The sequence below is a fragment of the Macaca nemestrina genome, chromosome 8 (assembly GCF_043159975.1).
Source record: "Macaca nemestrina isolate mMacNem1 chromosome 8, mMacNem.hap1, whole genome shotgun sequence".
Classification (NCBI taxonomy): Eukaryota; Metazoa; Chordata; class Mammalia; order Primates; family Cercopithecidae; genus Macaca; species Macaca nemestrina.
Genome location: NC_092132.1, coordinates 35972203 through 35996987, shown reverse-complemented (window position 1 = coordinate 35996987; position 24785 = coordinate 35972203). Strand labels below are relative to the sequence as shown.

Below are 24785 nucleotides of genomic sequence, written 5' to 3'. Positions count from 1 at the left end.
ATTACATAATGGTAAAAGGATCAATTCAACAGGAAGAGCTAACTATCCTAAATATATATGCACCCAATACAGGAGCACCCAGATTCATAAAGCAAGTCCTTAGAGACTTACAAAGAGACTTAGACTCCCATACAATAATAATGGGAGACTTCAACACTCCACTGTCAACATTAGACAGATCAACGAGACAGAAAGTCAACAAGGATATCCAGGAATTGAACTCATCTCTGCAGAAAGCAGACCTAATAGACATCTATAGAACTCTCCACCCCAAATCAACAGAATATACATTCTTCTCAGCACCACATCGTACTTACTCCAAAATTGACCACATAATTGGAAGTAAAGCACTCCTCAGCAAATGTACAAGAACAGAAATTATAACAAACTGTCTCTCAGACCACAGTGCAATCAAACTAGAACTCAGGATGAAGAAACTCAATCAAAACCGCTCAACTACATGGAAACTGAACAACCTGCTCCTGAATGACTACTGGGTACATAACGAAATGAAGGCAGAAATAAAGATGTTCTTTGAAACCAATGAGAACAAAGATACAACATACCAGAATCTCTGGGACACATTTAAAGCAGTATGTAGAGGGAAATTTATAGCACTAAATGCCCACAAGAGAAAGCAGGAAAGATCTAAAATTGACACTCTAACATCGCAATTAAAAGAACTAGAGAAGCAAGAGCAAACACATTCGAAAGCTAGCAGAAGGCAAGAAATAACTAAGATCAGAGCAGAACTGAAGGAGATAGAGACACAAAAAACCCTCCAAAAAATCAATGAATCAAGGAGTTGGTTTTTTGAAAAGATCAACAAATTGACAGACCACTAGCAAGACTAATAAAGAAGAAAAGAGAGAAGAATCAAATCGACGCAATTAAAAATGATAAAGGGGATATCACCACCGACCCCACAGAAATACAAACTACCATCAGAGAATACTATAAACACCTCTACGCAAATAAACTGGAAAATCTAGAAGAAATGGATAATTTCCTGGACACTTACACTCTTCCAAAACTAAACCAGGAAGAAGTTGAATCCCTGAATAGACCAATAGCAGGCTCTGAAATTGAGGCAATAATTAATAGCCTGCCAACCAAAAAAAGTCCAGGACCAGATGGATTCACAGCTGAATTCTACCAGAGGTACAAGGAGGAGTTGGTACCATTCCTTCTGAAACTATTCCAATCAATAGCAAAAGAGGGAATCCTCCCTAACTCATTTTATGAGGCCAACATCATCCTGATACCAAAGCCTGGCAGAGACACAACAAAAAAAGAGAATTTTAGACCAATATCCCTGATGAACATCGATGCAAAAATCCTCAATAAAATACTGGCAAACCGGATTCAGCAACACATCAAAAAGCTTATCCACCATGATCAAGTGGGCTTCATCCCTGGGATGCAAGGCTGGTTCAACATTTGCAAATCAATAAACATAATCCAGCATATAAACAGAACCAAAGACAAGAACCACATGATTATCTCAATAGATGCAGAAAAGGCTTTTGACAAAATTCAACAGCCCTTCATGCTAAAAACGCTCAATAAATTCGGTATTGATGGAACGTACCTCAAAATAATAAGAGCTATTTATGACAAACCCACAGCCAATATCATACTGAATGGGCAAAAACTGGAAAAATTCCCTTTGAAAACTGGCACAAGACAGGGATGCCCTCTCTCACCACTCCTATTCAACATAGTGTTGGAAGTTCTGGCTAGGGCAATTAGGCAAGAGAAAGAAATCAAGGGTATTCAGTTAGGAAAAGAAGAAGTCAAATTTTCCCTGTTTGCAGATGACATGATTGTATATTTAGAAAACCCCATTGTCTCAGCCCAAAATCTCCTTAAGCTGATAAGCAACTTCAGCAAAGTCTCAGGATACAAAATTAATGTGCAAAAATCACAAGCATTCTTATACACCAGTAACAGACAAACAGCCAAATCATGAATGAACTTCCATTCACAATTGCTTCAAAGAGAATAAAATACCTAGGAATCCAACTTACAAGGGATGTAAAGGACCTCTTCAAGGAGAACTACAAACCACTGCTCAGTGAAATAAAAGAGGTCACAAACAAATGGAAGAACATACCATGCTCATGGATAGGAAGAATCAATATCGTGAAAATGGCCATACTGCCCAAGGTAATTTATAGATTCAATGCCATCCCCATCAAGCTACCAATGACTTTCTTCACAGAATTGGAAAAAACTGCTTTAAAGTTCATATGGAACCAAAAAAGAGCCCGCATCTCCAAGACAATCCTAAGTCAAAAGAACAAAGCTGGAGGCATCACGCTACCTGACTTCAAACTATACTACAAGGCTACAGTAACCAAAACAGCATGGTACTGGTACCAAAACAGAGATATAGACCAATGGAACAGAACAGAGTCCTCAGAAATAATACCACACATCTACAGCCATCTGATCTTTGACAAACCTGAGAGAAACAAGAAATGGGGAAAGGATTCCCTATTTAATAAATGGTGCTGGGAAAATTGGCTAGCCATAAGTAGAAGGCTGAAACTGGATCCTTTCCTTACTCCTTATACGAAAATTAATTCAAGATGGATTACAGACTTAAATGTTAGACCTAATACCATAAAAATCCTAGAGGAAAACCTAGGTAGTACCATTCAGGACATAGGCATGGGCAAAGACTTCATGTCTAAAACACCAAAAGCAACGGCAGCAAAAGCCAAAATTGACAAATGGGATCTCATTAAACTAAAGAGCTTCTGCACAGCAAAAGAAACTACCATCAGAGTGAACAGGCAACCTACAGAATGGGAGAACATTTTTGCAATCTACTCATCTGACAAAGGGCTAATATCCAGAACCTACAAAGAACTCAAACAAATTTACAAGAAAAAACAAACAACCCCATCAAAAAGTGGGCAAAGGATATGAACAGACATTTCTCAAAAGAAGACATTCATACAGCCAACAGACACATGAAAAAATGCTCATCATCACTGGCCATCAGAGAAATGCAAATCAAAACCACAATGAGATACCATCTCACACCAGTTAGAATGACGATCATTCAAAAGTCAGGAAACAACAGGTGCTGGAGAGGATGTGGAGAAATAGGAACACTTTTACACTGTTGGTGGGATTGTAAACTAGTTCAACCATTATGGAAAACAGTATGGCGATTCCTCAAGGATCTAGAACTAGATGTACCATATGACCCAGCCATCCCATTACTGGGTATATACCCAAAGGATTATAAATTATGCTGCTATAAAGACACATGCACACGTATGTTTATTGCAGCACTATTCACAATAGCAAAGACTTGGAATCAACCCAAATGTCCATCAGTGACAGATTGGATTAAGAAAATGTGGCACATATACACCATGGAATACTATGCAGCCATCAAAAAGGATGAGTTTGTGTCCTTTGTAGGGACATGGATGCAGCTGGAAACCATCATTCTTAGCAAACTGTCACAAGAACAGAAAACCAAACACTGCATGTTCTCACTCATAGGGGGGAACTGAACAATGAGATCACTTGGACTCAGGAAGGGGAACATCACACACCGGGGCCTATCATGGGGAGGGGGGAGGGGGGCGATTGCATTGGGAGTTATACCTGATGTAAATGACGAGTTGATGGGTGCAGCACACCAACATGGCACAAGTATACATATGTAACCTGCACGTTATGCACATGTACCCTACAACTTAAAGTATAATAATAATAAATTAATTAAAAAAATAAATTAATAAAAATAAAAGTCATTCCAACCACATATTAAAACTGGCCATACTAGTGTATAATTCCCTTGGAACAGGTCCTGTGGAAGATAAGATTTCTCTTGTAAGGCTCTGTTGAGGTCCCTGATGATTTTAAGCAAGTAGAGCAGGAAGTTACTCTCTAATAAGAAGGAGTATACCATTTATACACATACAGAGCATTCAGCACATTCTGAGACTTCAAGGTCCAAGTAGCTCTTCCCCTATATCTCCATCTAACTTAGCATCCCACTTTGTTTCTGTCAGGGCCTTTGATGTAGGGGATTTGGTAGGGCTCAGAACCCAACCATCTCTTAAGTTGTAAGGTTCTGCTAATCTTACACTTATATCCTGAGATTTGCTTTGAATTTGTGAATGACCATTATAGTTTCATTTTCTTTCTTCAAATCATCAATAAAGTAGAAGCAGAATGGAATTCTTATGCAAGTGGATTATTGAAGATATGCTCTGAAGAGAAAGGGAGTGAGAAAAGTATTAGAATAGGGCAGAGGAAGGAGCTAAGCAAGGATATGACCTCAACTGAAGTCCAGCTTCTTCTACCTGATACTTCAGAGAGCTGTGGAGTGTAAATTGTGCCAAATGCTTTTCCCACATTGAGGCAAAAGTTCTTCCATATGTCTTATCAGTCAGGCATAGCTACTTGTGGTAATGGAAGGGAGTACATAATCTCTCAGTTGAGGGAACTATCAAGTGGCTAAGGGCAATTCTTTAGAGAAGACAGCAGCTGGCCAGGTGCAGTGGCTCACGCCTGTAATTCCAACACTTTGGGAGGCCAAGGTGAGTGGATCACTTGAGGTCAGGAGTTTGAGGCCAGCCTGGCCAACATGGTGGAACCCTCTCTACTGAAAAAATACAAAAATTAACCAGGCATGGTGGCAGGCACCTGTAATCCCAGCTACTTGGGAGGCTGAGGCAGAATCGCCTGAACCCAGGAGGTGAAGGTTGCAATGAGCCGCGATCACACCACTGGACTCCAGCCTGGGCGACAGAGTGAGACTCTATTTCAAAAAACAAAAACAGAAGACTGCAGCTACGAGTGGTTTGCAGCCAGTACTTACAGAAGAAACTAGGTGTTGGGTGCACTGACCCAGTAAAGGAGATCTGGGCAGGGCACAAACAGCATCTGCTACTGTGATAATTTGTTAATACTCATCTACAGGTTTGTATTCCTGTGTATAGACTCTTCTTAGGAGGAAATATAATTAAGAAGAGGCATAGATAAAACATAACTGATTTAAGAATTTTAGAGGTCACCTTTTTCTTTTCTGTTTAGAGTTACTGGATTTTAAGTACAATGGAGATTAAGTTTTTGGATCCAATCAATTTTATCTTTTAGCCATGTAATATATACAAAGAAGCCAAGGGAAAAATAGTGGTTCATTTATCTTAGCTGGATAACCCCCCAAATTTAGAGACTTTAAACAACCATTTAGCTCATGATTCTGTGTATTGTCAATTTGGGCTTTGTTCAGCTGGATGGTTTTTCTGCTGGTCTCACCTGGTCTTGTCCATTAGGTGCCGTCAGTTTATAGGATGACTATGGGCTGGTTAGTCTAGGATAGCCTTACTTCCATGTCTGGTGGTTGATGCTTGCTGACAGTTGGTGATGGCCATTAGCTGGGGTGACAGGAGTGATAGAGCCACATGTATCACAGGCTTACTCATATGCTGGAAGTCACAGAATTCCCTGGAACACTAAGAAAGAGCAAGCTCCAATATGCAAGCACTCTCCAGATCTCTGTTTATGCCGTGATTGCTATTGTCCCATTGGCCAAACCAAGTTACATGGCCAAGCCCAGAGAAAATATGGGCGATCATTACCTAGTGATATGAATATTGGTAGGAAACAGGCTCCCACAAATAGTGGTAGACTTATTTACCATATCAGGCAAGAGCGCCATGTTTAAGGTAGTGACAAAAGATGTGTTTGGCTAATGTGCATTAAATAAATCTGATTTTATCACTTTCTTTAGAGAAAATAATCACTTATCTATTATTTATGTTTTAGGTTCCACATTTGTTGGATTTAAGAATGTTTGTTCAGGGGAAACTAATGTTATATTCATTACTAACCCTTTAAATGAAGATTTACAGCATCCAATCCATGTGAAGAATATAAAACTGGTTGACACTACTGAACAATCAAAAATATATATACATAGGCCTGATATAAGGTAAAAATACATAAAAATTGTGGTTTTTCTATCTTTATAGTTTTTCATTCTCACTTCCTCCTGCTCAAGATCTAAGTTGGCATATTAAAATAACTACCAGTTTTTATGAAACTTTAATAAGCATTATGAAAATTAAGACCATTTAATAATGTAAATCTAAATGTTCTCAGTTGAGTTTTAAAACTGGGCTTTAACATATATGTTTTCTCCCATTGCTTTGCGTGTGTGTGTGAATCATCAATAACATCATCATTGTTAAATATGAAAACTATAGATGGGGTCTGAAGTGTGTTCTACTTTAATATCTTTCCATTTAAGAGCAGGCATAATGTGCCTGTAGTTCCAGCTATTCAGGGTTTGAAGCAGGAAGATTGCTTGAGCCAAGGAGTTTGAGGACATCCTGGAAAATACCTCTGCCACTCAGGCTGGAGTGCAGTGATGCTATCATGGCTCACTGCAGACTCAAACTCTTGAGTTCAAGCAATACTTCCACCTCAGCCTCCCAAGCAGCTTAGACTACAAGCACATGCCACTATGCCTGGCTTATTTAATTAAGTTTTTGTTTGTTTCTTTTTTTGTTTGTTTTTTGTAGAAACAGGGTCTTTCTATGTTTCCTAGGATGGTCTTGAACTCCTGGCCTCAAAGGTTCCTTCTACTTTGGCCTCCCAAAGCACTGGGATTACAGGCAAGAGCCACACACACATTGTTTTTGTTTGTTTCTCAAGTTAACAGTCATTAATGGGCAAGAGATATCTCTTATTATTTCTTCCCTTTTTCTTACCCTTTTTGATTACCTACTGCTTCCAAAATATCCTATCACAGGCACCCCAAAATGTGCTTGGAAATTAAATGTCAGCCATTATAATCACTGTGATTATAAATACACAGTTTTTATAAATAAAAAAACTTAGAACAGTGATTTTCTGATCACAAAGGTCAGTTGGTGTCAGGACATTTCCAGAAGTGATCATTTAGATTCTAAGTCATAGAATAATATATCTAATAATTCCTACTTTTTATAAGAAGTACAGACCAGGAATTTAGATATAAGGCAATACTGGAGGAAGAAAAAACTTTATTACTGATCTTTGACCATTTTCAGCTTAGGGGAAGAGAAAAGAAATTATGTTCTGTATTTAAATAGACATCTCAGCCAGTCATGGTGGCTAGTGCCTATATTCTCAGAATTCTGGGAGGCTGAGGCAGGAAGACTGTTTGAGCCCAGGAGTTTGATACCAGCCTGGGCAACATAGGAGCTCTCACCTCTACAAAATTTAAAAAATAAAAATTAGCTGGGTATGGTAGTGTGCACCTGTGGTCCTAGCTACCCAGGAGGCTGAGGCAGGAGGATTGCTTGAGCCCAGGAGGTTGAGGCTGCACACAGCTGTGATCACACCACTGCACTCCAGCTTGGGCAACAGAGTGAGACCCTGTATCAAAAAAAGGAAGTAGGCACCTCTTCAGATAAATGTAATATTTCATAAATTGTTTGACTTCATCTGATTTTGCTTTGCTGACAACCCAACACTTATTTATTTAATTATTGTTGAACTTCAGTGTTTGGGGGGTCCATAGAGCCCCTCCTCAGGAGGCAGTTATTATCTCTTATTTACTTGTCACTGAATCTTTCAGTTTCAACATATAATTTTAGAATCTAAGTCCTGAAGAAAATACCACATTTTCAAATGTGATTTTTCTGAGTTCTGTGCTGGTAGGTGACGCTGTCAGTGCTCTCTCAGATCTTTACTGGGCAGTGTACCCAACCCCCAGATGTTCTCAGTGTTGGCCAATAACAATCCATGGCTTTTCAGAACTTTGCTCTTAGCCAAATAGAACTAGCCACAGGAATCCAAAGCGCTCCCTCCCACCACTCTGCAGTCCCTGTAAAACGACTGACTAATTCAGGAGTACAAGGCTGGCTGCTTTGTCTTAAGGTGGCAACAACTCTGCTGTGCAGTTTATGTGCCAGAGGTTTTCATGGCATCAGATTAAAGCTATTGGATAAACCACTTCTCTTCTCCCCCTTTTGAGAGGATTCTTTTGGCAATTTACTTGAACAAAAACCCACACCTCAGGCTTTATTTCTTGGGAACCTAAACTAAGAGCCCAAAGCCACAACATAAAAGACTGCCACTGGGCACTCTACTCACAGACTTGCTTACAAAAACACATTGCACATACTGGAATACAAAGAACACATGAACTACAAAAATATTTATTAAAATCCTTCTCTAAAACTTGTATATTATGTAAGGAATAACTTGTATTAAAAACTTCACGTGTTTCTCATAGCAAAAAGGGAGAGCTATTCTAGATACTATTCAATAGATCTGAGCTGTTCACTATTATTCTGTTACTATAACTCTGCCCATGGTATATATCATGGTATTCTATGAGTATATTGTATGTATACCATTTGAATGTATAGTACCTTACACGTTAAGCTGCTGTTTTATGATTATAATCAGGTAACAATCAATCAACACTCCAGATAACTCAAGATGAGGCAAAATACCATCTACGTTTGAATTGCATGATGAGTTTATCTTACCTCTTATTGTTATCTATAGAATGGTTACTAAAATATGTAGCATAATAAACACAATCCAAATATATCCATATATCCATAAACAAAGGTCTACAAGAATATATACTAATCTGCAATTGGTGATGAGCCTAAAAGCTTAGAATGGGAAGGTGATAGGGATTGAGCTTTTAATAAATCTTTAGATTATTTTATAGTAAGCAATACTTTCATAATTTTTAAAGACAAGAAGGAAAGGAAATAATAATAAAGACTTCCCTGCCAACACAGGGATTTTATATGTCTTGTAAAACAGTAATCATTCACCTACTCTCTGGAGAAATGTTAGTATATTGTGAACAATGCACAAATAAGAAATCTATCATTCAACAACATATAGAATAGAAAAGTGGAATCCTGATTTTATATCCCACAGGTATGATTTGTTGTTTTGAAATGTTAATGAATTCATAATCATAGACCAAATCAACACAATGGAAAAGCAGACCTCATTCCAATGCTAATTACATAGGCTACTTGGTCCCACTTTGAAGCCTCTCTGAAATAAGATTTAATACATTAATTTTTTTGGATACCCTGTTAGCAAATATTCAAGTATATTCATATTGCTCTCTAGAAACAATGAACTGAATAATTCAACTTTTCTCCACAGTAAAGTCAATCCATCTGATTGTATAGACATGGTTTGTGATGCCAAGAGGAAATCTTTTCTTAGAGACATAGATGGCTCCTTTCTGGGGAGTGCTGGTTCTGTGATACCTCAAGCAGAATATGAATGGGATGGAAACAGCCAAGTAGGAATTGGAGACTACAGAATTCCTAAGGTGATGCTCACATTCTTGAATGGAAGTAGAATTCCTGTCACAGAGAAAGCACCTCATAAAGGTTTGTTGGATCTTATTCTGTTGTTAGGCCTTAAACCCATGAAACAAAATATATGTTTTATTTTTAATGACTTATCTACTCAACCAATAACTTATATTTTCTGCTTCTTAAACTGGCATAACAAGAAAAAGATGTTATGAGGATTCTTTTACAAAGAGATTCTGTATTATTGCTAAAATATATATAATATGTTTCTAGGAATTATTAGAGATTCAACCTGTAAGTACATTCCAGAGTGGCAGAGCTATCAGTGCTTTGGGATGGAATATGCAATGATGGTTATTGAAAGTCTGGATCCTGACACAGAAACTCGAAGACTTTCCCCAGTGGCTATAATGGGCAATGGTTATGTTGATCTCATTAATGGTAGGTATTCAATATGCATAAACTAGAGTTACTCAAAACATTTGTTTGTTATTAAATGCATGAAGCCATCTCATAAATTATTTACCCCACACAACTAGCAAACATGAGGCCTTGTTTGCCTTCCATTTGTAAGAATGAGCAATGCGCAGGGAAGAGACTTGATCTTGCAGTACCTCATCCAGGAAAGCGAGGACAGTTATTTAAAATTGGCCATTAAAATAAAAAGAAGAAGGAGGGGAAGAGGGATGGAGAGGAGAGCAAGAAGAAGGGGGAAAGTTATTTCTGGAGTGATCTTCATACTTTATTGATAAGGTGGTATAAGTATTTTGAAGGAAAAAAATAGTCCAAGTATCTCCAAAAAATATAATTTGCCTAGTGTATATTAAAAATTGATAATGTGTTTGATATTAAAAATATCATATATATAATGTGTTGTATATTAAAAATTGATAATGTTGGAATACCTGACAAGCAGTATTCTCAGCCTGCTCATGTTTTATTCTCATGAATCTTTGGAAGACTTACCTTGCCATCAACATGTTTTTTCATCTCTAATTCCTTTGATTGTCAAGACCAGTTGGTCAAGCTGTAGCATCAGGTTTCTTCCATTCTGGTCTTAGGAGGCTGTAGCAGAGAAGGAAGGTAATGGTCTCCATGCTCAGGAGACCAAGGTTTTTTGAATGAGTAAGATGAATTTCTTAAGGTAGTGAAAACACAGACAAGGATTCATCGTATATTCTTGAAATGACACCAGGGGCTCAAAACTTGGTCCCTAAACAGGCTTAGATTAGGATCTTTTATGTGCTGAAAGTGTATATAGTTTGGATTAGATAGATTTCTGTGCCCTTGTGGTGTCACAACATGTACCAAAATATTCTAGAAATCAATAAAATATGAATGCTTTAAAAACTTGTTTGTAAGAACAGAATGAACTAAATCAGGAGTATTCCAAAGTTTCATGATTCTAGGGCTTTCCTCACTTCTCCCACCCCCATGTGTGCTATGCCTGGTTTCTGTGGCCTGCAGTCAACCCAATTTTAGATGCTGCTTTTTGGATTTTATGAAGCAGAGGTCATGAGAATAACTTTAGAACTGTCAATGAATAATGGAGTAATAGAAGAGATCTTTCCAAATAGCTCTGTTTTATATGGTGGATAAAGATTTCATTGTCTTATTTTTACATTTCCCTTTTCTGGCAAGCAATACAAGTTCTCCATTTGCAATTATGACAAGACATATTTCTTCAATATGAATTTAAATTTTAAAAAGTGACTATCGATTTAGAGAATTCTTATGTAAATGATAGCAGCACAGAAAAATCATGAAGGTGTTAGAAGAATCACTGAAGCTTGGGATGTGCTATACTAGACAGGGAAAAAAAATTCCCCAAGATAAAAGTTACAGAAAATCACTCAAGTTTCCTTTTGAATATTAACCTTAAATTTTATTTATCTTAAAAATACGACTTTTGCCACTTTAAATTTTTATGCTATACATAGATATTTCTTTATGTTTTCAAAACTCACAAAGAAAGTTAAGTAGGATTTGTATTTTGTATGCTAAGGAAAAGGTTAGGCTCTACAGGAGCTTTAGAAGTTTATATTGATTTAAAATTTGATTGAAGTGTAGTTATAAATATTGATAATACTTCCAAGTAAGCTAGGAAATAAAGAAAACCTAATGAATAAATACATCAATAAAATTCATTCCATATTTCACTCAATGTTTTATATATGTATAATCTCAGCCACTTTAAAACTAAGTGAAATACAGAAGTTTGTTATGAAAGTCATTTTAAACCTGCTCAGAAAATGTTTGGATTCAGGGAGAAAAGCATTCACTATTTCTTGGCTTTCTAGAGGGTTTGATGGAGTGTTATTTCTTGGGTAGCTTCAGTTAATTAATGATTTTAACACTGTAATGGTACCTGTAGTAACAATTGTCAACAAAAATTTCTTAAATTAAAATTAAAATGGAGGAAGATTAATGACTTGATTAGATGAATGTGTTTGCTGAATTTATAAATTAACTATTTTTAAAAAACAAGTGCATGAGTGAAAGAACGAATTAATGAATCAATGGTTCAGGCATTCAGATGTCCCTGTTTTCCAGGTACAGAGCCTATTGGTAACAAACTAACTCTGTTATAGCACATTTCCTAACAAAGAGCCTGAGAAAGTTCAATTCCCACTCAAGCTTTTATTTGGTAGGGAGGAGAAAGGATCAAGCATTTTCTTCCTCACCATGTGGCCTAGGCTTGAATATTATCATTAAAGTAGAGATATATGCAAATCTACTATTTCTCTCAGTGACCTTCCAATACAAATTCTTATTACCACCCTTCTTACCCTGGGCAGTGTAAAAGTAAGGGTGATAGGAAGAAGTTTCTTCTCTGCCTTCCTTTTTAAGCCAAGGTTTGAGAAATAGCTTAGCTGGCTGGGTAACGGTGGATGGGTAATAGGTATAAATGCTGAACTTGCATTTGAACTTGACCACGGCAATTTATTTTAAATACAATTACTCTTCAGATTTTATACTAATAAAATGCATTATATAGGAATATGCACTTTCATTTTACATGGATTTAGGCCCACAGGATCATGGCTGGTGTGCTGGATATACATGCCAGAGAAGGCTATCCCTGTTTCACAGCATTGTGGCTCTGAACACATCTTATGAAGTTTACTTCACTGGCACCAGTCCTCAGAATCTTCGACTGATGTTGCTTAATGTTGACCATAATAAGGTAGGACAAGATATCTTAAGGGTAATTGCTGTTGATTATTTGCATGTTATTTCTATCTGCTAAGACTTGTATCTCCTCCCTTATTCTAGCATTGTCAGCCTTACAGCCCATTTCCAAGGATGCATCAGGGTACCACCGAAATTATTATTAGTCTAGACAGTTTTCATTAGCCTGAAGGTACAAATACCAAGCATCACCATCATCCCCTTGCCATATGCACTTGATTTGGTGCTCCATACATGAGGCATGACAGTGATGCCTATGATTTGCATGATTAACAAGCAAACCTAATTTTTACATAAAAATAATGTACCTTCAAAACTGATCACTTGGAATTATATACTTATTCTTCAATGCTGCTATTACTTATATATGTCAGAAATACACCTTTGGAATTTACTTCAGAGACTGCAGCATGTTATTTTTAATATCTTCAATAATGTCAAGTCTTTGCTAGAAACTGAACTCGGACAGGATCATTAAATTTATATTTAATTAGTATGAAAAGAGTATGAGTTTAACCAGTAGTGTCATAATTCAGATTTTCTTTTCTAAGAATATGAGACTTTAAAGTCCCAGGGTGTTTAATGTGAAGAAAGAATGCTGATAAGGTGAAGCAGAGAAAGGAATAAAAGTTCCATCCCTTCGCACCAGATAAAACCTTGGAAGCACTCTTGACTCCTCTCTTTTGCTCACATTCCTCATCCAATCCATCTGCAAGTTGTTTTGAGTCTGTCTTCAAAATACCAGAATCTGTCCACTTCTCACCACCTCCACTGCTACTATCCAGTTTGAGCCTTTCCTGCATCATGGTAATTGCCTCCCAATTCCTCTTTCTACTTCCACCTTTGCCCTTCTATAGTCTGTCCCCAACTTAGTAGCCAGATACCTTGAAAATATGTCAGATCACGTCTCTCCCATGCCTCAAACCCTGTAACAATTTCCCTATTGGTCTCTGTCCAAGAGTTAGAATCCTCACCATGACCTGTGAGGCCCTATGGGAATCTCTCTCATCCCTGAGCTCTCTGGCTTCTTCTACTCCTCCAGCCCCACTGAGCTCCTTGTTGTTCCTAGGGACACCAAACATGCTACCCCCTAGGCCTATGTTTCTCATGTTGCCTTAGCCTAAAACACTCTACCCTAAGCGGCTAAAGTTCCTGTCGCCTCAGATTCCACTTTCTCAATAGGCCTCCAAGATCATGCCTTCTTCCTTGGCTCTCCCAAGTTGCACGCACCCTGATTTACATTTTTCTTTTCTCCACAAGATTCATCACTATCTACCATGTTTCCTACTTTACCTTTTATTACTTCTATTTTTTGTCTCTCATCACTCTTGAATATAAGCTCAAAGAAGCCAGTGGCTCTTGCCAGCACTTAGAATACCACATGGCTGAAATAGGAACTCAAAATTTTCTTTTAAAAAATTCAGAAGAGAATATTTTAACTCTAAAAATGAGAATGGTGACTACAAAGTAATGTGACTGTTAATATTCTGAGCCTCTGAAGACAATATCAAAAGAAGATTCCAGAACTATGTATAGCTTATTAAAATCCATATTAATCCTTTCCTGCTCTTGGAAAAGCCAGTCTCTTTATGATCATAGCTGATAGCATGAAATGTAAGCAATATAAACATGAAAAATGAATAAAATTGAATCAGAGAGGATAGTTATTTTGACATTTATTAGTCTTTCTACCAAATTTTTCTCAGAGATGAGCATTTTTTTTCCAACATGAAGTACCTGATTTTGTGTGGCTGCATTATACAGAGTACAGCTAAGTCCCCCTTTCCCTGCTCCTGACATTGAAAGTCTGTATTGTCCTTTGTTGTCTTTTAAATGACCCTTTTTTTAAACTTAGAGATAGTCATCTAATAATTTATCTTTTTGTACTTTTCTATTGAGAATGGTCAATTAAGGGTTAAGTTGTACTATCTGTATGAAAGGTTGAATGTAAGCCCATTTTAAAATTTTAGTTCATCACTTATCCCAAAACCATAAAAGTTAGGTTTTTGTTTGTTTTGTTTTGTTTTTCCAGTCGGAGTCTCGCTCTGTCACCCAGGCTGGAGTGCAGTGGCGCGATCTCGGCTCACTGCAAGCTCTGCCTCCCGGGTTCACGCCATTCTCCCGCCTCAGCCTCCGGAGTAGCTGGGACTACAGGCGCTTGCCACCTCGCCCGGCTAATTTTTTGTATTTTTAGTAGAGACGGGGTTTCACCGTGTTAGCCAGGATGGTCTCAATCTCCTGACCTTGTGATCCGCCCGCCTCGGCCTCCCAAAGTGCTGGGAGCCACCGCGCCCGGCCAAAACTTAGTTTTAATAGTTTGCAGAAAGTATACAATATTGAAGCATGGTTTAAGTGCTAAATTACAAATATTCTGTTTTATTGCTTTCTTAAGACAAAACTTTTTTTTCTTTAATAGGCTGTTCTAGTAGGAATTTTCTTTTCCACACTTCAACGTTTGGATGTCTATGTGAACAACTCATTGGTCTGTCCAAAAAATACAATATGGAATGCCCAGCAGAAACACTGTGAACTTAATAACCATCTGTACAAAGGTATTTTCTCAAAAAATACAGTACACATGGAATATGTACTTATTTGTAACATTTTAAATGTCTGATTATGAGTATTTTTAATTCTTTATCTATTGATAATGCAGAAGAAAACAAGTTTTTAGCCATAGTCCACCAAATACTAAGATGTGTTCATTTGTAACATGAGTGTCTTGAAAGATCACTCCTAATGAAACTTATTTATCTGTGCACATGCAGGTATGAGTTTTTGTTTATCATGGGCATTCTTTTGCTTCCTAAGAATGTTTTCATTTCACATACATTGAATTTAGTCCTTCCTATGTTCAGAAGAGATTTTGCTTAAAATTTTCACCTTATCTTGACTTTACTTCTATTTCATAGAGGTTAGAGACTAAATTAATTGGCGGTCATAAGAATTATTGCCAAGAAAGCTAATATAACATCAACTAAAGGTTTTGAAGTAAATATGATAAAATAAACTTTTGTTAAATGAAACATATGGAAGAGGCTAAACTTATTCATTGACCAATATTTGTAAAACCAGGATTTATATCTGCTTATGTAAGTCTTTTTGTTAAACAGGATTCTAATGAGGCCAATAGCATACATTCCATTCCACATGGGCTATTCATCCTCATCTTTTGATGTGATCCATAATCTTAGCTAACCATTATATAGATGTGTGTGGTAGATCATAATATGAGCTAGACTTGAAAATATGAATGGGTAATCTGTTTGCTTTTATAGAAGAAGTCATATTCCTATTAATAACATGAATTGCTAATGTTTCCAGAGACATTAATATATTTCAGGCACAGCTCTACATGCTTTATGCCTAACTCATTGTTACTACATCATAGTAACTCTTTGAGGTAGGCACAGATGGCTAATTGAGACACAGGAAGTAATTTGCCAAGATAGTAGTCTTAGTTCAGTCTGCCATAACAAAATACCACAGATTGAGTGGCTCAAACGACAGAAATTTATTTTCTCTGGATATCTGAAAGTTTGAGATCAGGGTGCCATGATGGTCATGTTCTGCTGAGGGCTCTTTGCTTGGCTTGCAGATGGCCACTTTCTTGCTGTGTCCTGACATGACTGAGAGACTGTGATGCGAGCAAGTTCTTTGGTGTCTCCTTTTAGAAGGGCACTAATTCCATCATGAGGTCTCCCCCTTCACAATCTCATCTAAACCCTCTTTCCTCCCAAAGGCTCTCATCTCCAAATATCATCACCTTGAAGGTTGGGGCTTCAACATGTGAAATATGGGGGCACAATTCAGTCCATAGCAGTCTTAAGCTAGTATGGTGCACAACAAGGACTCAAAAACAGTCTAGCTCTAAAACCCATGCACTTAACCATTATGCTATATTGCCTTCTTTTAAATTAAGAGAGTCAGCATTACTACTTTTTATATATAAATAGTTGTGTCATGAATGAAATGGCATTTATAGCTTAATTTTAATAAAATTTTCACTCTTTTCAAATAACACATATGGTACCAAGCGCAATATCATTCAGAGTCAGGAAAATAGGAACTATCTTCTTAGGCAGAGAGTTCCACTAACATATATTGAGCCCAGACAAATGCTGAATTGTATAATTAATAGTGGAATAAAACATTTAGCTTCTTACCACATTTCATTGTGAGGCTTATTAGGAAAAAGAAATTAAAATTTTAGAAAGAGGATGGAATTTCACAGTAATGAAAAAAGCAGAGACATAAATTAATAAAACATTTCCAAAACCCCAAAATATGTATAGATCCATAACACAGGGATATTATTTTGTTCTCCATAGACAGAATATAATGTAAAGAATTGATAATGTAGGTGCTGAAGAGCTGGAAAACAATTCTACCACTGCCCTCTTACAGATAAATGTGTGTTTTATGGTAGTGGTAGTGGTGTTTTTCTGAAACAGCATTGCTTTTAAGTGAGCGTTTTGCTTTGGCACTTGGAATGCAAAATAATATCCCTGTGTTATGAACCTATACATACTTTGGGGGTTACCCAAATGTTTTATTATCTTTGTCTCTGCTTCTTTCATTACTGTGAAATTCCTTCTTCTTCCTAAAATTTTAATTTCTTTTTCCCAGTAAGCCTCACAATGAAATGTAAGAAGCTACATATCTCATACCACCACTATTACACAATTCAGCATTTGTCTGGGCTCAACATGTGTTAGTGGGTTTATTAACTCTTAGACATTGTTGATACTCTGCCATAAAATAATACATATTTATTCATTCATTATAATGATCTCAATCACTTTTGTAAAATTCAGTTCCCTAGCAGAGTTTGTTTTGCATTCACCAAACTTTTTCAGGCTGAAATGTAAGTCTGTTTAGTTGGTATAAGGTTCTTCTGAGATGTTTTAACATATACTTCATTTATATTACACAGTTTTGTCCTTAGTTAAAATAGAAACACTGAATTGTAAATGCTCTTTTAAGAGTTGGCATATAGCACTGCATAAATTAGATAACTAGTAAAGTTAAATTTATATTTTTAAATTACCAAATGCCTTCAGTCAAGTCTTTAAAATCATGAGCATGTGAATAGTGTTTCAAGTACAGTATAGGCTCCTGGGATCATAACTCAATTTGTTTCTCATTTATACTGTGTCTATATAGCTAATTATTTTTTAAAACAAACAATGTGTAATGATTATTTGTGGTATTTTTTAAAGGAGTGGCTTTAATTTCACAAGTCAGTTCTATAAGTGTTCTTGTTTTTAAAAGGTATGCTTTCTTGTGAAAGAATGATAAAGTTGAATTTGGGGGGGATTTTCTAAATTTAAATAAACATTAAGTTATGCATGTTGATTGTGATAATATATAATACTTAGCTGTGCTGTTCTGGCTTTTTTCCTTCATAGACCAATTTCTTCCTAACCTGGATTCCACTGTCCTTGGTGAAAACTACTTTGATAGAACCTACCAGCTGCTTTATCTTTTGGTTAAAGGAACTATACCTGTTGAAATTCACACTGCCACAGTGATATTTGTTTCTTTCCAATTACCTGCTGCAACAGAAGATGACTTTTATACCTCTCACAATCTGGTTAGAAATCTTGCCTTGTTCCTAAAGATACCAAGTGACAAAATCCGTATCAGCAAAATGATAAGAGGGAAGAGTCTGAGAAGGAAGAGATCCATGGGATTCATAATTGAAATAGAGATTGGAGACCCTCCTATTCAGTTCTTAAGCAATGGCACCACAGGTATGAATAACAGTTGTTTGAGATGGAGGAATGCAATTACCAAATCCACATCCATAAATAACCTGATCAGGGCCTGGCGAGCCAGGCCTCAGGAAGTCCCATCAACCCCACATCCTGAACCCTCCTACGCGCCTAGAGACCCTTTTTCCTGTACTACCAAACTCTTAGAATTGGAAGGAATTTGAATCTCTGTTTTGTTATTGTGATGATTAATAAATTCAACAAAAGAATTTGATCTAATATAAAAAGATCTGGGAAGACCTACTTAAGCAAGTGACCTTATAGATGAGCGATTAAGGATGAAGATAGTCAATGAAAAGACAGAGGAAAAAGAGTGTTCAGGCTATGGAAACTGTTGGTGAGAGTTTGGTGCATTTGAAGAGAGGAAACAGGTCCAATTGGTCTGGAGTGGAAGGAGCCAGGAAGGACAAGCTGCTGGAGGTGTAGCCGAGGGCTAGACAGGTGCTAGACGTGGAGAGCTTTGGAAGTCAAAGGAAGGACTGTGGATGTTTTCTTAAGAAAAAGAGTAGATATACTTGGATATTCTGAGCAGTGGAGCTGTGAGTTAGATGTCCATGGTAAAGTCACAGGTTCACCCTAACAAGGGCAGATGTGCAAGTATATAATCTGTCTTTATTTCCTGTGACTGAGCAAATCATCCTCATGAGCCATCATCCCCTCTTTGTGTCCCTCACTTTCTAGTTTTTATCAGAGATAAAAAATAAGCTCAACTGTCCCATCAGAGAAATCTCTGCTGGCTTAAATCATTTCCTTAGCGTTACTCAGTTTGGGCACTTGGGTAAATGCTCAGCTCTCCAAATTTTCTCTATCCATCTGCTCCTTTCAAGTTGGGGTCTGAATACCAAGGGGCTGTCCTGGTCTCCATCCTCGTGTTATCATCTTGTCTTCACAGCCTCTGCTACAGAGTGGGTCAACTTCTCTGCTCTACATATGCATCTCTTGAGGTACTACTGAACTTTCCTGGTCTTCTGGCATGCAATAACATCCCCCACTGCTAACCTGCAGCCATGCCTTTGTCTTCAGTGGTCAAGCACAAGTACTCTGACCTAGGTGTACCCCTCCCCAATAATAGGGGAGGCAGGTATCTGTCAGAGGAAGATCTGCCATCCAGCTTATGAAGCTTACACTTCAAGTCCCCTTACTGATACAAGTCCTGGGAGGGGCTTTCACTTTCAATACCTTAGGAGAGGTCCTCATAATGTGGTCAAATCATTGAATGTTATTATGAAAGCTATAAAGGTATGATTTTTCTGCATTCCTTTTCCTAAAGAGATCTTCCAGATGTGTATAAACTGCAGCCCCACAAGGTTGGGATCTACTGTATCTACCTGTCTTCAGTCACTTTATCATTAAACTCCTAGGCTCTGTGTAAACCTGGGTACTGGGTGGAGTTCTCATTTTATGCCACTAGGGATCGTCACTGATTTTCTCAAGAGGTTTGCTTCTAGGCATTGACTCTATGCACCTACCATATTATCACTCTGGAATTCTACCAGCTAAGCAGGCGGAAGTTTCTTCCATTGGGGGATAAGCCTGTGGGAAGGCTTGCCTGCATGGAGGGAGGTGTTTATAAACTCTTGGTTAGAAGAGCGTAGGAAGCATAGGCTTGTGTTGCAACCAGATCTCCCACAATGTTCTCTGCCCAGAGTCATAGTTAACTTTCCTTCGTCAGTTCTGTATTCACTTGGACTTACAGGCTCAGGATTTGGACTCAGCAGGACTTTGCCTGTTACTTTAGGAGTTGTAGAGGGTCGATGGCACATATACAGATTACTCACCTACTCTTAGAAATCCCTGGTGAGCCCTTACGTATTGTGAGGTCCAAAATTTATCATACTAGCCACTAGATATCCAAAGAAACTGGGATTTATTTCTTACATGTGACATACATTTCCCCACATACAATCCCTACTACGTCCGTACCCTTAAATCTGTTTTAGTTTGTTAGATGTATCCAGACAGGTATAAGACCATTGAAGAATGTAGAAGTTAGGGATGGTGGAAGGGACAAGCTAATGGCATGCTTTCCAGATACAGACTGGGATAGTGTTTCAAGTCTCAAGGAGAACCCTACAACGTGGTGAATCACAACAAAATGTTGAGAAATGGCAAGAAAGATGTTCATGTAATTGTACTCCTGGCTTCTTATAGCTTTTATATAGTATCAGGATATCCAGAAATTCCCAGATGTCCTAGAAAGGGGTTACCTATGTATTAAAGGCACTTATGAGCAGACAGAATTCTAGAGTCAGGAATAAGAGGACTTCAAGTTAAGGTCTTTGGTTTCTAGATGGCAATCAGCAGAAATGAATGCCCTCACATGTCAAATGGTCAGCGAGAACCTGTTAACAGTGCAGACCAGATCAGACCTGCCATTCCATGCCAAAAACCAGTGAAGACAAAGTAGTAGTAGTAGTGCATGGACCTGAAGCAGTTCTGTACTGCTACAGCTAGATACACAAGCCCTCAGACTTGGGAGGCCCCCTTGGAGAAGGCTGTTTCCGGAGGGAGTATGAGGAGAGGGAGGAATATGAAAGACTGAGCCTTTTTCCAAAAGAGTCTGCATCATCCAAAAGAGTCCTTTTAAACTGACAAGGAATGAAATGGCTTAGGACTGTGGGGTTCATAGTGTCATGTCAGACCTGCTGGCCCAAGATGTTACCTTCTTCTTCCTGAGTACTGTAAGCTTTATGGCTTAACTTTAACAGAAGAAACTCAGTGATTTGATTCCTCAAGGCGTGACTCTGGATATAGAAGGTACAGGATACCTAGGAACAAGGGGTTAGTAAGGCCTGCAATACACCAAAACGTTATCCTGTTTTACAGTTGTTTCTTAAAAGATCAGTCTGACTCCAGAGAGTCAGATTAAAGGTGGTTTTAGTAACCCTGCTGATGTGGCTTTAATTAGGACTTTAACAGCAGGGACAGAGAGATTTAGAAATTGGTAATGGATTAGATGTGGCGTAGTGGAGAGGTGAAGGAGCAGGGATTAAGCAAAACTACCAGGCTTCTGAAAAAGGGAATATGGTGCATGACGGTACCACTTTATAAGGTAAGGAGCACTATGGGGGCAGAAGGTTTAAGAGGAAACCCTAGACCTGCCATGCTAGAAAAGGGGAACAGAAACTATATGTAGTGTTAAAAGTAACTGAGAATTGTCAAATGTCCGAAGCCAGTAACAATTGGTTAGTAATTTAATAACTTTAGCAACTAATATATGAATACATACACATAATATGATAGATTCTAACAATCCTTCCATTCCAAAATTAACACTTTATCTTTTAAAATGACATATGATAATAGAAATGCATGATAATGCTTCATTGGTAAAGAAAGATTGGTATGAGAAAGTATTAAATTAAGAGACATATATTCTCCCACTATGTTTTCATTCGTTTTTCTTGTATCTGTTTTATCTACCTTTGTTTTTCCTTTAATTCCAACTTAAAGTATATTCTCCTGAGCTCTTCCTTTTCCTCCCCTCATTAATATGACTGTTGTGTTTTGCTCAGAAAGCCTTGGAATTCTATAATGCAATGGAGCAATGCAAAGAAAGCTAAAGTGAAAAACTCTCATGTGTTTTCACAGTTCTATGCTTTTATAATCCAAATGTCACCATACTGTTTCCCTACAGGTCAGATGCAATTATCTGAACTCCAGGAAATTGCTGGTTCTCTTGGACAAGCTGTAATTTCAGGAAAAATCAGTAGTATCCTTGGATTTAACATTTCATCCATGACTATTACTAATCCCCTCCCCAGACCAAGTGACTCTGGCTGGATTAAGGTAAGAAAATGCAACTAGAAAAAATGCATTTTTCGGGACTTAAAATATCATTACTTATTTCTTATTTTAACTGTCTGTTTCTATTTCAAAACAATAATTTAGAAGGCATGTGTTTCTTATTTATTGTTGACTTTTCATAGGCTCGCTAAAATGATAATAAAGTTGTTTGAACAAAGGAGCATATCTTCCAAAAGTTGTGTATTGGTTCTAAATTTGCTTTGCTTTGCATATTTATAACAATGCTTCATAAATTTAATGGAGGAAATATTGTAATTATATTAATTTTACATAATGAGCATATTTTAAAATAAATAATGAATATATTACACTCAGCCTGGCTAAAATGAGTTTGCTGCTGAGTATAGTTTATCACCTAGAAACCAATTCATCCCTTGTGCATTCACAGGTAACTGCCCAGCCAGTTGAAAGGTCTGCGTTTCCTGTTCATCATGTGGCCTTCGTGTCCTCACTCTTAGTGATCACTCAGCCGGTGGCAGCACAGCCGGGACAGCCGTTTCCTCAGCAGCCTTCGGTAAAGGCAACAGATTCTGACGTAAGTCATAACTCAAAATTTTACTTAAGTGAAGGAATTAAGCTACAAATTCTGAAGGATGAGCCAGTTTCACTCATCCTGGTGTGCTGGCAGCCTGAGGATCGCCCAGCCCCTTTAGAAGCTGGACTAATATCCAAGGGTGCCATCTTGTACTGTCTTAAAAATGCTGATGTTAAATGAACTGCTGCTGCTCAGATTTATGAACTCTGTGTGTGCAACAAGGAGCTTCTGCAGCTTTTCAATTTATAAAGAGGCATTTTTGAAAATAAAGTTTTGCATATATTTTTAAAAGCATGGAAACAGAACAATTGTTATAATTCTCTACTTTTTTTTTTTTTTTTTAGGGTAACTGTGTATCAGTTGGAATTACTGCACTAACTTTGAGGGCCATACTCAAGGACTACAATAATAACCAAGTCAATGGCCTTAGTGGAAATACAACAATTCCGTTTAGCAGCTGTTGGGCCAATTACACAGACCTTACTCCCCTTAGAACAGGTGGGTGCACTAGTTTGGATCCTCACATATATAACCTAAGCAGAGACAATTATAATGGTCTTTTAATGAACAAAACATTCGGTAACACTCTGGTGAATAAACTATAGATATCAGAATGCTATATTTTGCCTTGTTTCAGAAAATATTTAGTCTAGCTTAAGAGTAGATTTAATATGTGAAAAAAATAGAAATTAAAATAAAAAATTAAGGAAATCAAAATTATATCATGATTTATCCATTTGTATACTTTTCTAAATTTGCTTACTAAAGATGTATTACATTTACAGTAAGAAAAATTAACATATGGATTTTCAAATTCAATAAAAGAAAGGATAAGGTAGGCTCATATAACTTTAATGTCTTAAAGGAGGAGTTCAGAGTTGGGCTAGAAAGTTGGCTGTGGTCTTAAAGCCAAAGCAAAAGAGAAAATGAGCATTATCATAATTTACAGTACCCATCAAATAAACAGACCAGTTGCTGTGGAGAATTATAATATTCTCTGAGAACAGAACAAATGTCCCCTGTGATTTTTCAGAAAGTGTGCACAATTAATTTCTATTAAGTAATATCTTGAACATCGGTGCAGGAAATACAGCCATGACTGCCACAATTAACGTTTTTTATACTATCTTCATACAGGTTGATGACACAACTCGGACTAGTAAAAACCATTCTACCAGGGACCAAATAATATATCCCCAAACAGATCTCGCTTGGTGATAGAATGTAGAGTATCTAAAAGAATGAAATGGATAAACTGCTTACATTTGAGAAAGGCCTCCATTGTTCTATTTCTCCCAACCCAGGACCTATTTAAGACAGTCAGGGGCCTTAACTTCTGAAAAGGCTATGTAGTGGCACCCCCGCCCCACTTTTTTTCCCTGAATTTTTGTTTCTCCATGATTTTGTTAGTGCCCTACACCAGATATGTTCAGTCTTCCTACTGGGCAGCAATATCTCAGCCTAATGTTTGCTAATAATTAAATGACAATTAGTTCAATGGTGTGCTCCTAGACAAGTACCTTGTATCCCACTGCTTTCTGGTTAAGAGCAGAGCTAAATTCTTTTAACTATCAGCCCAAATGGAATTTTTTTTTATGGGAAATGAGGCAGCTGGCAAGAACCCTACCTGAAAAGAAGTTTGTTCACCTCCTCATGAGGGTGGACCCAATAAGTGCCCAGTGGCAATGAACCAACCTTGTGACCAAGGTCTTCAAACTACAATGTTCCAAAAGTACCCAGGATCACTGGGGCATTAAGGCACTAAAATAGGTTTTGGCATTTTACTGTGGCAACAAAATAATAATTTAAGCATTTTCTTTCATACATTAAGTTTTTTTCAGAATTCAAAGCTTCCCTTGGGAGTGTCTGTCTTACTTGCCATGGAGAAGTACCAGGGCTCTTCACCTATGTGTTTCCTTTTCCTTCCTTTCCTTCCTTCCCTCCCTCCCTCCCTCCCTCCCTCCCTTCCTTCCTCCCTCTCTCCTTCCTTCCATCCTTCCCTCCCTCCCCCTCTGTCGTCTCTCTTACCCTCTCCTTCTCCCCTCCCCTCTTCCTCTCTCTCTCTCTCTCTCTCCTTTTTTCTTCATCAAGTGTGGCATCTCAGTTCCCTGGTTATGTACAATAGGGAAAGCCAAGTATAGGGATCTCTTC

At 37.6% G+C, this 24785-nt stretch overlaps 1 protein-coding gene across 6 annotated transcripts in view; it reads left to right on the top strand.

The window, feature by feature from the left end:
* Positions 1–24785, top strand: part of LOC105475972 (PKHD1 like 1) — a 166509-nt gene that overhangs the window by 136157 nt on the left and 5567 nt on the right. For all 6 annotated transcript variants that reach the window (XM_011731513.2, XM_071067900.1, XM_071067901.1 and 3 more), the window contains 9 exons: positions 5803–5968; positions 9166–9398; positions 9597–9764; positions 12353–12510; positions 14932–15067; positions 17927–18271; positions 21930–22081; positions 22488–22634; positions 22979–23132. In XM_011731513.2, coding sequence (XP_011729815.2) covers positions 5803–5968; positions 9166–9398; positions 9597–9764; positions 12353–12510; positions 14932–15067; positions 17927–18271; positions 21930–22081; positions 22488–22634; positions 22979–23132 — 1659 coding nt within the window. The remainder of the gene's footprint in view (positions 1–5802; positions 5969–9165; positions 9399–9596; positions 9765–12352; positions 12511–14931; positions 15068–17926; positions 18272–21929; positions 22082–22487; positions 22635–22978; positions 23133–24785) is intronic.